The following is a 15119-nucleotide window of genomic DNA, read 5'->3' as shown; positions in this document are numbered from 1 at the left end:
AGGAGGAGGAGGAGGAGGAGGAAGATAGGGGTGATGTGAATCAGGATCGTGGATGAGTCCATTTTATAATCCTGTTTGGCCTCTTCTGTCTTTATTAGGCTTCTCTCTCTTACTCATTTTCATCACCACATATTTCTCTTGTATGTCTTCTTCCCTAATCTCATCCCTCTGTGTGTGTGTGTGTTTCTCCTCGCAGACACTCTCCGACTATAAAAGACTGGAGGGAGAGACAAAGTGGTCAAGATGTGCAGTCGTCAGTGGAGCTGAAATCTGTCGTCATAGAGAGCTTGAAGGTCAGTGTCAGGGAATAAAGAAGAAACTGTTTATTATTTCCCGGTGTGCTGTGGCTTCTCTGATGGGAGGAATGTGCTGCGTAGAGAAGAAAAGATTAGATGGGTTTCAGTCAGGATGTTATGTATGTTATTCTCTGTTTGCATAGTAAGCTTCCACCTCAAAAGATGTTCATATAAAATGTTCATTTTAAGGCGACACACTTAGTACTTATAAAATATGGTATGACACAACTTTCTTACCAGTTTTCATTGAAGTTGATATTGCAGTTCATTGGACTCTCCGTTACAAAATACAAATACAAAACAAACAAAGGTCAGATGAATGAATTTTTCAATTTCTTGTGTTTAAAGATGGGGATTCTGACTCGTCTGTGTGAAGGGGGACGTTGGTATTCACTGGTGTCGTATGTGGGTGGTATTCTCAATTCCTCTACAAATAAACCCACCTAAATGTTACCCATTGGATAACATAATACACCCATTCAGATGACTAATAGAGGAAATGTGTTTCTGAAATTTCACTCATTACCACACGATGAAAGGTCAGGGGATATCTGACCTTTATTATGTCAACAGAGCGTCCTATTCTACGCCTTCAACATATAATACTTACTCAAAAAAGCCTGCACAGAAATGACTAGGATGTACAGTAGCTATTCTGACTTGAATTCGTCATCATGGGCACAGTCCCTCCAGAACCTGCTGAGATATTTCAATCTGCATCAGTGCGACGTAATAAAGGTCTGCTGCGGAAAACTCTCAACTCAGGAAAATTTAAATGACAGTGAAAAAAGGAACTCTTGGTCCAGTGTGGAAAAAACAGAAATGGTGAGTTGATGATAGCTGAAAAACATTGTCAGGCTGTTGCATAAAATTTCCCAATGACTAACACACACACACACACACACACACACACACACACACACACACACACACGGACACTCAGTGCAACAGTTTCAGTATGACCAGACATGGCGTCCCCGCTCTCCTCCAATGCCATCGTCTTGACTTGTGGCAGTGTCTGTGTCCGTACCTGTTAAATGTTAACCTTATATGGTTCCCTCGTAGCGAACAAAGAGGAAGTCCCTCTCTGTGTGAGAGATACAGGAGAAGAAAAAAAAAAAGTGACAACCTTGTGGTTTCAGTAGACGGTTGGCAGCTGTAGGAGGCAGCACAGAGCACAGCATCAGCTGAAGCCTACACAGCAGCCACAGCTTTAGGAAGTGGTGTGAGTGCTGATTTTCATTTCTTCATAAACACACACACACACGCACACATATTTAGCTCTGTTTTCATGCTTTAATCAATGCAGGGCTGTGCAGATGGTGCAACCCGAATCAAGTGCTTTTACGCTGATGTTCCTAATAATTCAACGACACTGATGTGACACTTACAGGCAAGGCCATTCATTTGGACAGTCTAAACAAAGTGCCATCCCTAATCTTAGCCTTAAACTTAAACAGTTGCTTGGAAATTAGTATCTGTCTCATTGGGACCAGGTTTTGGTCCCCATGAGGACTGCTGGTCCTGATACACACACACACAAACAAAAGTGTGAAATTAGAACATCCTCCTCTGCAGTTTCCAATCATTGGAACACAAGTGAAGAGAAGTGAAACCTCCAGAGCTGTGAATTCCCCTTTATAGTTTTTCACACACACACACACACACACACACACACACAGTATAATTGAAAGGTACTTGCATGTGCTGCTATAATATGCCCACACCTGATGAGACAAGGCACAATCACACATTTACAATCATACACGGATACAAAAACACACTCATAATTTCACAGTCCTCGGGGGGTGAAGTTGATTTCCTTGAGACGGCATCCCATGTGACCACTCTTGCATTCCTCAGATTGTTGTCATGTGACAAACTTAAAGATCTCCTTTTAAGGATATCAATGTTAACAGGAGGACGTGGCCTCATTTATACACACCCAGGTCAACAAACACACACACACACACACACAGCAAAATGAAGAATGCACACACACAATCACATGTCACACACTCCTGCTAGTCAAACACAAACACAGTGACAGAGACCGAGAAAAGTGGGGAAGGAGCTGTGACGCGAGGCTGTCGTCCTCCTGAAAGTCCCTAACTCCAGTGAACCTACCGCTGCTTTAAATCATCGTTTAGATCACAACGCTGTGATTATGACGACTGTACATGTCACAGATGTTTTCTAAGAGGCTCAGTCTCTCCTTATCCTAAAGCTTGAGATATAAAACCACACCCATAAAACCACACCTTGTGTATTTTTCATTAACATACTTGTGTGTGGATTTTATTTCATATAGCCTCGTACATCCATCATTCTCTGCTTCTGCCGCTCTGGTTTGTGGTGGCAGGAGATTACACGAGGTAGCTAATACTTTTTTTTATGGGGAGATCCCACGGCACACCCAAGCCAAATGTGTTCACATTTTTCCCCCGAGGCAGTTGGAACACCTCCACATGGAAGTGTCTTCATCAACTATTACAGTTTTAGGGCGGGGGAGCAGAACCCTTTGTTTATTGCCAAACGAATGTAAACCTAGTGTAAAAATATTACTCCCTGAATTATCCTGAAACACAAAAGGTTTCTTGCTTTTGTGTCCAGAAAGTGGTGACTGTAGCTGTCGTGTTTATTATGGGTTTTGACTTTGTCTACATAAGGAAATACTAGCAACCTTGAGGTTATCTGTGAGTTAAAGCGAGTTTACGGGCTCTCAGATCAACACAGATCTCTCCCTGGAATGTCCAACACTGATACATGACATCATACTGTGCTCGTATATCAATGTGCTGCACAATAACACCCCGTACTGCTGCTGCTGCTGCTGCTGCTGCTGCTGCCGCCTGCATACTCTGAGAGGATTGTGTCCGAACCTTGGCTGCAAAGCAGCTCTGTTGCACTAAGCTGAGAGACTGCTGCCCTGGGCGATTAAGAGGCTTCCACAGACATTTACATGCAATGAGGCAACACATGCTTTTCAATGTGCTGATAATGCAGAGATGCTAAGTCAGGAGGGAGAGCAGGAGAACAGGAGGGGACGAAAGGAACGGAGTGGGTGATGAATGGGGGAATGTGTGCAGCGAGAAGATGAGCAGAGAGCAGATGATGTATGAATATGAAGATACAAAGAAAAGACACAATGGAGAATTATTGAAGGAAAGGTGTGGCAGTTTCATCTGACTTCTCTGCTGCCGGTCTCTAAGAGCCGGCTCTCCACTTCCTCTTTACCCCCATTTCCTGCCTCTGCTGCTGCCCTGTGTCCTTATATGGCAGCCGCCGGCAGCCAATCGGATCAGAGCAGGCAGCTCATTCAAACGGCGAGTGTGAGAGAGGAGAGAAGGGTGGGAACTGCAAACAAAAATGCCTGAACAGAACAATATAGCCCACTGCCGTTCGCATGCACACACAAACACATATACACACAATCTGCCCGACCGGCTTGAAACAAAAACAAGAGGTGATACAATACAACAAAGCAGCAAGGCATGTAAGCATTACTCAGCAATTCAGGGGCAACGGGTGCACGCTGCAGCAACACATTTACACTGTTCCTTGGAGAGGAGAGGAGAGGAGAGGAGAAGAGAGGAAGGAAGGATTCCTATACATGTGGTACTTTTTAGTCAGTTGTGCTTGACTCCTGATTGAAACAATGACAGAAAATGACAAAATAAAAGAGAAGAAGCGGTAAAACAACGGGTGAGGAAATGATAGCAAGAGTATGACAAGCTATAAGGTTACATAAGGAATGTACAAAGAGTGCTGCCAGGGACAACAGACCAAAGTGCATGGGCGTGTGTAGGTTGCTGACCTCTCACTGCATGGTTGTGGGGGAAGCAGCAGAATAAGGAAAAAATCAGGAAGTAAGGGAAGAGCCTCAATACACCCGCACGAGCCAATCGAATGGCCTGTACCATGTCAAGCAAGCCAATCACAGGACAGGAGCCCTCCCACCAAACAGAGACAGATGGTAGTGGATAGATAGGCCTCCCTAGTTCACCACCATGCAGGGGTTGAATGAGTGTATTTGTTACCTCTTCTGGAACTTTGAGAGTGAGATACAAACAGATAACATGTTTGGTTTTTTTTCTGGCACTTTGATTCATACAACGTTACACGTACATCAGGTCGTCTGTGTATATGCTCTGATTTGGGTTCATTTCTGACATGTCTCCGTTTATGGTAGAGGCAACACCTGAGTTCAACCTCACAGCCTTAAAAGGCACCTCACGCTCTACTTTGAACCAATGAGAGGCCGGGACACAGAGAGCATGTGACGCTGGTGCACAGGAAGCAGAAGAGCGACAAGAAGTGAGGACAGTGGGTCTGGTGTGTGTGTGTGTGTGTGTGAGTGTGTGTGTGTGAGTGTGTGAGAGATCTTGAGAAACAACAAAAAAGGGCATTCTGAGAAGCTGCGCAGCCTCCAGCACTGCATGTGGTTATTACTGTCGTTCTGTCGTTATAGAGGAGCGCCCTTTGTCTCACAAACAAGTCTGAAAAGTGGGTTATACACTTCAAGCTCTTAATCAGATTACTGAAATAATTTTTCAAAGAGCAGCATAAGACTTTTATTAGCCCACAACGTCATACAACAGCTCGTAGTCGATGCTAACAAATCTCATTTTTTGCAGAGGGTGAGCTGCGTCGCGTAGATTTAAAAAAAGGACAAAGTCTTTGTGTCTTACTATGGGATAGATTCCCCCACACAAGAGTAATAATGCTGGTCATGATACCAGGGCTGGACATGGCCATTAAAGTATAAGTGTGTGTGAGTAAAGAAGTGGGGGGGGGGTTTGAGTTAAGGATCCATTTGGGTCTTAAATGGGAAGCTAATCCAATCGGAGCACAAACAGGCCAGCTGGCAGGCAAGACACACACACACACACACACACACACAGCTGGTAGCTGCCCTGTGCCTTGGAGTCAGACTATCACCACGGTGACCCACGGATCAATGACGCTGGGTGGAGAGGGGAGGAGAGGGGAGGAGGAAGGACGGAGCGAAGCAGGAAGGGGGTGAGGCGAGAGTGGGGGTGAACAGGGCTTCCCTCTCTGAAACTATGACCAGTCACAGATGGCAAACAATTGGCAAGTCACTTTTTCAAGGGGTTGAAAGAGCAGCGAGAGGTTTGGAAAGGCCTCCTTTGCAAGATGGAGGAGAGGGGGGATGGATGGAGGAAAGAAAGAAAGAAAGCTGCTGACAGACCAAAGTTTGGGCTACTGCGGAGATAACTTTTATCTCCGTGACGTTTAACGCCACGACGTAGCAACAAGACTCAAAATAACAAAATATTGAAGACCTTTAATGTGTTTTGAGTGTGTCTGTGTGTGTGTGTGTGAAGCCACAGCCTTATATTTTCTGGACAGACATGAATGCAACATCTATCATCTCTTGTGACTCCAAAAATAAAGAAATAACGCTCATGTTCACCTCTCAGGATCACACACACACACACACACACACACACACTTTACACGCGTAAGTGTGAAGCAAAACTCCTGTGGATGTAAAATGTGATGCATATCTGAGATGACATGCAATGTTTCTCCTCACCTTCCTCATCTCTAATCTCCCTCTGTGTGTGTGTGTGTGTGTCTGCAGATCTTATCTGATGGGCTTCATATCATGTTTTCATCTCACCCTCATGGTTTCCACTCATCTTTGACATCCACATTTCCAGGACTCAGCTTTCAAACTCACTTAATGCTAATTGCGACTAATGTTTTTCGTATTGAACTGCAGTCTTGCAGTCTTGTAGTTCGAGTCAAGGCAGCAGATGTTTCACTGTCGGTCTGTCTGTATGTCTGTATGTGTGTGTTCTTGCATGGGTATCTTTGTGAGGACCAAATAAACTTTGGGAAAGTGAGGACTTTTTGTCTGTCGCTCCATAAAGGGGCCTTTTAAGGGTTAAGTCTAAGTTTGGCACTACCCAAAGCGGTTAGCTGTAGGCAGGTTCCTATGGGCTTGACTGTATGTACCTTTCAATTCCTCAATCACAGGCAAGGAAGAGTCATGTGAAGGGTTTGCACTTTTATTTCCACTCGCTGTACATCCAGGTTACATTTCCATCCAGCCTCACTCAGATCAACAACACATAGAAACATACGCCCTTGATGTTCCAGGTTGTGAATGACGATGTATAGGTTATCTACCTATCCCTCTATCTATCATAGCAATCAAAGGTATCAAAGGGTCCACGGTACCCATTATCAAATATGAAACGAGAAGTTTTAATAACATCAAAGGTCCACAAAGCCACATTCCTTTCCTTATAAGAACATTTACACAAAGGCTTTAAGGCCATCAGTTAACTACTGTAACTGTTCACATATTACACTGTAACAAGTAACCCTGCATTAATCATTTAAACTAACGCTAAACTAAATGAACTCAGTACTGGCTTCTACATTAGGGTTAGAACTGTCTATGAGTGAGTGTGTGTGTGTGTGTGTTTGATGGCTTGTACAAATGGGGACAAAAAGTCAGTAGTGGTTATAGTAAGTGCAGAGTAAGTGGTAAGTCTCCAGGAAGTCATTGCAAGAGTATGAAAAGTCTACAATGTGCCCAGAAAATGTTCTTATGACGTGTGTGCCGCCGTGTGTGTGTGTGTTTGTGTGTCTTTTAATGGTTCCTCTCCCTTACCTGTATTGTATTTTAGCCTCAACTGCCCATATATGTACAACATATAATGTTCCCTTTGTAAAAAAAAAAAACAGAGACAGAAAGAACAATAATAGAGGAAGCGCCATACATGTAGATGGAAGGGAAAGAAGAGGCGGTCGTGGAAGTGAATTTGCCAATACTGGCCTTCTTAGGGTCGACGGCTGAGAGAAACTTGCGGCATCTTTACTTATTAGAGGAACAAGGAACAGGAAGTGACGGCGGGACGGGTGTAGTAATGCAGGGAGTGACCACTCTTGACTTGTTCGCTGGTTGACTGGTTGGTTTCCTTATATGAAGAGAAAAAGCAGAGCTGGTGACGTCACATGAGGGTGTCACAACAGCTGCGATTCATTGGTAAACACTGATACCAGTCAGGCACACACCTATGAATACTCTGTAAGGCTGTGTGTGTGTGTGTGTGTGCTTTGGTCACTGAAATGCTAATCTGTTGCCTCCGTGTGGAAATATGTCAGCAACGTGTCAAGTGTGTTGTCCCGGCCTCGCTCACAGTCGGACACATGTATGCAAGCTCTCAGATCACACGGTGCATCCGTGTAAAACCGTACCGCCGGGCCCTGAATCACCCGCACGCCCGTTCCTCCACTGCCATCGCAGATAGCATTTGGGTTATGATCAGATGTTGTCATTTTAGGGTCTTTGACCTTTGAATCTCACACACACTTGCACACTGAGTTACTCATTGACCCATCACATGGCCATGGTGATTCCTGCAACAGACGCTAACAAATACATTCAAACACAAACACAACTGATATTCTGACAATATAGCATGACAACATGACAGCTTCACAACATTAAGATATTTACCTGTCAGCAGCAACAGGTGTCACACCTGTAAAACTTGACTTTATACCATTTTTATTAGACTAACTAGACTACATTTTTATACTTTTTATTAGTATTAACAGCACTTTAGCGGGGTTTTTTCAGTCCATGTCATTACCTTTTTTTTTGTGTGTGTGTGTGAGCTAATATTCCTGGACGTGCCCCTGGCCTCTCACATGCCATAAAGAAAACAAAATGCGTTATAACAATTCACCTCGCTGAAAAACCTTTGTACCACCTGACTCTGGCCTCATGTTTCCACTATAGTGACCGCTAAGTCAAGCTTGCTGAACTCTCACTGTGTAAAACGCTTACAATCAAGGTGCACGCTTTTTTTTTTTTTTTTCCAAATAAGGATAAGGCCTTTTTACAACATAATTACAGTCATTTTCAGTCACTCCATAACTTGGCCCTGACTCTAAAAGGCAGGTTAAAGCTCGGAATTAGCACTTGCTGCTGTTGTTTAAGTGTTACTTAGTATGACAAGTGGTCTGTTTAGACAACCAATAATCAATTTACAAAACACCTCAAGTGCATGTGTAAACTTTTGTCTGGGAGGAGAAATCCTCAGAGGAATTCATTTGGTAGCTTTATGGCACTAGGGGCCTTGGCAGCAATGCCCAGGTTACGAAAGCCTGTATTTATTGGCACACAAACACACACACACACACGCACAGACACACACACACTGTTATGATACATGAGAGGAGTTTTCCCAGGACAGTATTCCAAGCACTCGGCTCGTAGAAATACCCACTGATGAGTGTTGACAACATGCCACTTAGGCAGAAGAGTCCTCTCACTTACTACCAGTGAACCTCGCAGAGAAACAAATATAAACACATCCAAAGACAATTAATGACCTCTACAGTTTCACTTTTTAATTCTGGACTAAATGACAACATTAGTCAGTGTATATGATATGATACGAGGTGGGCTGGGCTGGATCAGTGATTTACTAACCCATGTATGTGCAAAGGTATTGACAGACACACACACACACACACACACACACACCCTTGAGGCCGGATTAAATATTCCCCAGCCAATCCCTTCTTAAGCCATTACAGCGTCGACACAACCATCCTCTCAGTTATTTATTGTTTAAATCTTTGTCAACATTGCACTGTTACCACATATATGACAAGTTTTCAGACTGACACATGCAGTACATATATATATACATATATATGTTCATATATATGGGGTCACACATGGAAGCAAAGGTGTGAGATGTGACCATTAAGGGTGGAATTTAAGGCCAGTAAATCAATAAGTGGGCCCAGTTGACCTTTGATCATTTCAAGCAAGCTTTCTTCCCTCTGTAAGAGCACTTGTGTATGTTGAAACTCTAAACTCAGAGCTGGTGAACCGACAAATCAGGCGTCCCTTTTTTTATTAAAGGTTGTCAACTTTGTTTGGAGCAAACTAAAATGTGCCACTTAATCCAGTAAAATCAGCAGGATTGGAGCAGTGTTTTCATGAACATCATCATTTGCAAGTCATTGAGCTGATATGAGGCATGTGGGGGATAGTAATAATAATAACAATCATTAGTATTATTATTATAAGAGAAAGGACAAGGCCAAAAAACAGATACACAGGATTTGATACAAGTGAGCGAGAGGAAGGGGAAGTGGTGAAGGGGGAAGAGAAAAAGTTGCTGCACGTCTCAGAGTTGCACAGTTACAGCATTGAATGGGACTGAGGACATCTTATCATTCTGCTGACATACACACCCAGGGAGTATAATGAATAGACGTGTGTGCCAGGTGTTATATATTTAAGAGGAGATATGAGAGATGGAGGAGAGAGGGGAGAGAGCGGGGGTCAAAAGGTGTTGCGAGTGAGGCATAAGACAGAAATGTGCAGCAATGGAAAGAGAAATGTGCTTATTTATGATACGAATAGTGAATGAAAATGTTCCACTGTTCTGCAGGAATTAAAAACTTTAAAATTTCAATATGAGGGAGTGTCACATGGGCCTGATCGGTCCAGAAATGTCACATGTTCAGCCTTAAAGTCATACACAGGCCCTGAAGTGGAAATAGGAGCTTCATTATGTGTCTGTGTTACATCTACAGCTACTTTAATGCACCAGAATCACAGGGATACATGTTGTCTGGAATAGCTAGCACTCCCTCTGTAGAAGAGAGGGGAGATTAGGTGGAGACCATGATGTAGCCAAAGGGCACACATCCTTGAATGAACAGCAAAAAAACTGCCCCCAGTCTGTGGCAGCACAGCTCCACCACCCTGTGTGTGTGTGTGACTGTGTGTTATTACATGTGTCATGTGTTCGACCTGACTGCTGATGCCGGTCAGCAAAGATTACAGCAGCCTTTTCCGACATCCACTCTTCAGTGTGTGACACACATGATATATTATGATAATGTCTATCTCATGTATCCACAAAGAAAGAAAGAAAGAAAGAAAGAAAGTGAGGAGGGCAATCCCTGGATGAAAGTGTTGGGGCCTTTGCACCGTTCACAGGGAGGAGTCCTGGCTGCTGAGCTGTGGCAATTACATAAATAATGTGATGTTGAGGAGCTCACAGCAGGTGCAGCTAGGATACTTTCACTTTTCACTTACTTTTAAGTTTAAATGTAATTCAACACGTTTATAAAACAGAATATCAAGAGACTGGGTGTGCTAGGCCTCACAACACAAATCCCAAGCCTTTTATTTTCTCCAATCCTTTGCTATTATCGCCTCCCTCTCTCTCTCTCTCTCTCTCTCAGATCGCGAGTGCCCAGTGCACCAGTGTGCACGCGACGTGCAGTGTGTGACGCTGGACCAATCAGAGGACGCGATTCCGAAAGTTTACCTTTTATGGCTCGAGCCGGGCAACTGCTGCAGTATAAAACACACGCGCCCACAGTTAGCGGATTCACTCTGAGCGCCGTCACACACACAGCTTGTGCGGGATATCATTTGCCTGTAACCGGTTCCCTTAAAGCGAAAAGCCCCCCCACCCAAAAGGTAAGGCATCACTATTACAATTTTACTATTTTCTAGCCTTTAAACGTTATGAATTTTGAAAAAAAACCAAAAAACGAGTTAATGCTTTTGTGGAGGAGTTTGTTTGTAAAATATGGCTTTGATGGAAAAAGAATAACGGTCAGGACCACGAGGTTCTTTGTCCAGACATACGCCGTCTGAACTGCTAATTATCCTAAATATGTATTTCGTAGTTTTAAAATAAAACATTATCCGCATTTTACATTCAGCGTTTACGGTGGTAATGAGACCGTAAGTTTTCCTGTACTGCGGCGCACAGGTACTTTTTTTTTTTTTTTACCGGCTCGTGTTGAAAGCATGCCGGCTAACGGGCCACTCTTTGACACCGGATGTCGCGTTGTATTCGTACTGTATGTTTATTATTCTGGTCTGGATTTCTTCCTCCGGCAGATAAGAGATGAGACAGCCGCACCGTGAGGGTGTCTGGACCCCGGGCTGCTCCCTTTGTGCCGCCTGATGCGGCGGGGTGTGACCTACTTTAGCATACTAGCCTAGCCACACCATGCTAACACCGCCCTTCAGACGTACAACTGAGGCGAATTGAATTATATTGATTATAATATTTCTTTTTTTATGCAAAATCACTGTTAAGGCGTGTCTGACTTGACTGGTAATCCGAGTAGGTGAAAGTCTTCTGTCACCTCACAGTGAACTAATGAGGCTTGCCAAGAAAATATTACAAATTGCTTGTAAGGATTAGTTATTATCTTGTCATCGACTCTTCTATTGCCAAGTTGAACAGGAAGAAGTGAGTAAATCTGCCGATGACTAATCATTCACTCTCCAAAAAAGGCGTGGCTTTCAGGAAATGGAGCGTCGGCTCAAAGACTTGAGATTAATTCTTTAGTCGACATGAGTTCATTATGCAACATTTCTATATTTCTTTTTTCTTTATCAGCCATTGTCCACTCTCCTAAGATAAAACGGCGTTGTGTAGTCGTGTCAGGTGGCCATTGTGCCGTCGGTGGCTAAATGAATGAATGAAGGTTATGACGCAGTGACGTTAAATCAAAGGGTTCTGATACTTCGAGCAAAAATGACTTGAGTAACAGCGGGGGAAGTCTGAAGTGGACTGTAGTGAACTAGAGGGAGTGGTCGCGCGCTAAAGGGTCTGGCCGTGTCTTATGTTCCCTTTTTCTCCCCCCTTGTTAGTCTCCGCCGCTCTGGCCGCGCGCCATGGCGCCGGTAGCCGCAAAGCTGCTCAAAACCGAACCATGCCCTTATATGGTAATAACAGAATGCAGCGCCACTTCCTTTTGTCTGTCGCGGTCGGAATTTGAAGCACGCTCTCCACCTAGTGGTTGTTCTAGTGAATTGCAACTGGCGAGTTAACAGGAAGTGAGAGTGTGGTGTGACAGTCTCTGTCGGGAAGGGGATTCGAGACTCGCCGACTGTAACGGGATTGTTTTTCTTTATTTTTTTTAAATAGTTCAGCCATGGAAGATGAAATCGCCGCACTGGTTGTTGATAACGGATCCGGTATGTGCAAAGCCGGATTCGCCGGAGACGACGCCCCTCGTGCTGTCTTCCCCTCCATCGTTGGTCGCCCCAGGCATCAAGTGAGTGACGTCATCGCATAATCGCCTTTTCACGATTAGGTTTTATTTTAAAAAAGTATTAATTATATAGTAATTATTCAATATCATTTGAAGAAATTTTATTAAATTAATAATTATAATTTTACATTACTTTTTAAATTCAATAAGACTTCACATTTGTATTAGTATTGACTAGATTAAATTTAATGTAGTCATGAAGATGTAAGTGTTTACAAACCCAAGCTTGCAGTGCTGGTTGCCCATGTGTTAACTGTTTCATCTGTTCTTTTGTTCAGGGAGTGATGGTGGGTATGGGCCAGAAGGACAGCTACGTTGGTGATGAAGCCCAGAGCAAGAGGGGTATCCTGACCCTGAAGTACCCCATTGAGCACGGTATTGTGACCAACTGGGATGACATGGAGAAGATCTGGCATCACACCTTCTACAATGAGCTGAGAGTCGCCCCAGAGGAGCACCCCGTCCTGCTCACAGAGGCCCCCCTGAACCCTAAAGCCAACAGGGAGAAGATGACCCAGGTACTTGACTTCATGCAAAGATGGGCTTTTCCCAGTTTTAGATTACAGTTAAATACTATTTCATTTTCCTCCTTTGTCACTACTCTATTCTCACTTTATCTTCCTCCCTACTTTTCCTCCAGGATCTCTCCTCTATGAGATGATCTATCATCAACAGGTCTCTTGACTGTGTGCTGTTCTGCACTTGTGAATATGTATTTGAGCACCTATTGGGCATTTGACATGCACAAGTGTGAAAGAATGTTGATTTTTATCTACACTTTCTTACTAACTCAGTCTGATTCAGTCCTCACACTATTGCATGTAACGGGTGCAGTGTCCACAAGTTAATCAACCCTCTGTGATTGGAAAATGATAAATCTGCTCTTGTTTTACAGATTATGTTTGAGACCTTCAATACCCCCGCCATGTATGTTGCCATCCAAGCTGTGCTGTCCCTGTACGCCTCTGGTCGTACCACTGGTATCGTCATGGACTCCGGTGATGGTGTGACCCACACAGTGCCCATCTATGAGGGCTACGCCCTGCCCCACGCCATCCTGCGTCTGGACTTGGCCGGCCGCGACCTCACAGACTACCTCATGAAGATCCTGACAGAGCGTGGCTACTCCTTCACCACCACAGCCGAGAGGGAAATCGTGCGTGACATCAAGGAGAAGCTGTGCTATGTCGCCCTGGACTTCGAGCAGGAGATGGGCACTGCTGCCTCCTCCTCCTCCCTGGAGAAGAGCTATGAGCTGCCCGACGGACAGGTCATCACCATCGGCAATGAGAGGTTCCGTTGCCCAGAGGCCCTCTTCCAGCCATCTTTCCTCGGTAAGTCTCCCCAGTATACACCCTGCATGCTTTGAAAAACAAACATGTAGTCTTAATGATATCTTCCAACACTTGCTAAATATGAATTTGCTCTCAGGTATGGAGTCCTGTGGAATCCACGAGACAACCTACAACAGCATCATGAAGTGTGACGTCGATATCCGTAAGGATCTCTATGCCAACACTGTGCTGTCTGGAGGAACCACCATGTACCCTGGCATTGCTGACAGGATGCAGAAGGAGATCACCGCCCTGGCCCCATCTACCATGAAGATCAAGGTGAGTACTTGGTGCAGAGTAGCATTAATTGCTATCTGTAAATGGTGGACTGCATATTTGATCACAATGTTCTGGTTTTCTAATGCATTTGTCTTCATGCAGATCATTGCCCCACCTGAGCGTAAATACTCTGTCTGGATTGGAGGCTCCATCCTGGCTTCCCTGTCCACCTTCCAGCAGATGTGGATCAGCAAGCAGGAGTATGATGAGTCCGGCCCCTCCATTGTCCACCGCAAATGCTTCTAAACAGACTGTTCCTCCTCCCCCTCCCCAACCAAACACCCAACAACTTCAGCTCTGTGCAAAACAACCACACCACACATTTCTCATACACACTCAGGCGCAGAGTCTAAATGACCAACTCATTGGCATGGCTTCATTTATTTTTGGCGCTTGACTCAGGATTTTAAAAACTGGAACAATGGAGATGGTAATGTTTGGCTAGGATTAAAAAAAAAGCACCCCAGGGTTCTGCAGTTGCATCTGGGGACTTAAAATGTACATTTGTTCTTTTGTTTGAGTCATTCCAAATGTTTGTTAACTGCATTGTTCAAACACATGGTTCCAAATGTTGACTGCATTGTTCAGACACGTATTTGCCTCTGTGAAGGCTGCCCAGTGGTTGGCGCATACTTAAACATGGTTGTAGTATCGCTTGTATGTAAATTATGTCTGGGTTTTTTGTACTTTCAGCCTTAAAATATCTTGGTCCTGTTAATTTTCTTGTTTTTGTTATGCAAAACCCAATCGTGACCTCTGCTTCCCCCTGTTGGAGGTTTCATCCCTGGGTGGTGGGGCAAGGGGTCTCACAGTGATGGGGTAACATGGGGTGCCAGACCAGTGGGGCCAACCTGTACACTGACTAAAACAATCCCAATAAAGTGCACATGTGTTCCGACATGATCTGTGACTTTTGTCCTTTTTAATCTCTTGATATCTGTTTATTTTCTGTCAAATACTGGCTACATGGTTCACACTGACATTACTTGATTTAGCTTCTGCACATAAATGGTACAATAACACTAAGCTTAATCATGCACTTACCATGTTATGTAGAAGTGTATGTAAGCAGTTTGAAAGATGCAACAACTCTTTCAAAAAGGGAAATAATCAGAAC

The 15119-nt window shown here is 44.1% G+C and overlaps 1 protein-coding gene across 1 annotated transcript; it reads left to right on the top strand.

Annotated features, from left to right (window-relative positions):
* Positions 1-10692: 10692 nt before the first annotated feature.
* Positions 10693-14905, top strand: actb2 (actin, beta 2). Its single transcript, XM_044014848.1, has 6 exons — positions 10693-10794; positions 12263-12392; positions 12668-12907; positions 13285-13723; positions 13821-14002; positions 14105-14905. Exons 2-6 carry the CDS (start codon positions 12270-12272, stop codon positions 14246-14248), a joined length of 1128 nt encoding a protein of 375 aa, XP_043870783.1. The 5' UTR covers positions 10693-10794; positions 12263-12269; the 3' UTR covers positions 14249-14905.
* Positions 14906-15119: the final 214 nt, after the last annotated feature.

Source organism: Solea senegalensis, unplaced genomic scaffold (assembly GCF_019176455.1).
Source record: "Solea senegalensis isolate Sse05_10M unplaced genomic scaffold, IFAPA_SoseM_1 scf7180000012513, whole genome shotgun sequence".
In the NCBI taxonomy this organism is placed as follows: Eukaryota; Metazoa; Chordata; class Actinopteri; order Pleuronectiformes; family Soleidae; genus Solea; species Solea senegalensis.
Note: the sequence above shows the minus strand (reverse complement) of the source record. Positions and strands in the feature narration are given on the sequence as shown.

Excerpts from the sequence above, each read along its gene's own strand:
- actb2 (XM_044014848.1), top strand. The coding sequence starts at position 12,270 with ATGGAAGATGAAATCGCCGCACTGGTTGTTGATAACGGATCCGGTATG. Across the intron at positions 12,393-12,667 it reads TTGGTCGCCCCAGGCATCAA|GGAGTGATGGTGGGTATGGG; the intron begins GTGAGTGACGTC and ends TCTTTTGTTCAG. Across the intron at positions 12,908-13,284 it reads ACAGGGAGAAGATGACCCAG|ATTATGTTTGAGACCTTCAA; the intron begins GTACTTGACTTC and ends CTTGTTTTACAG.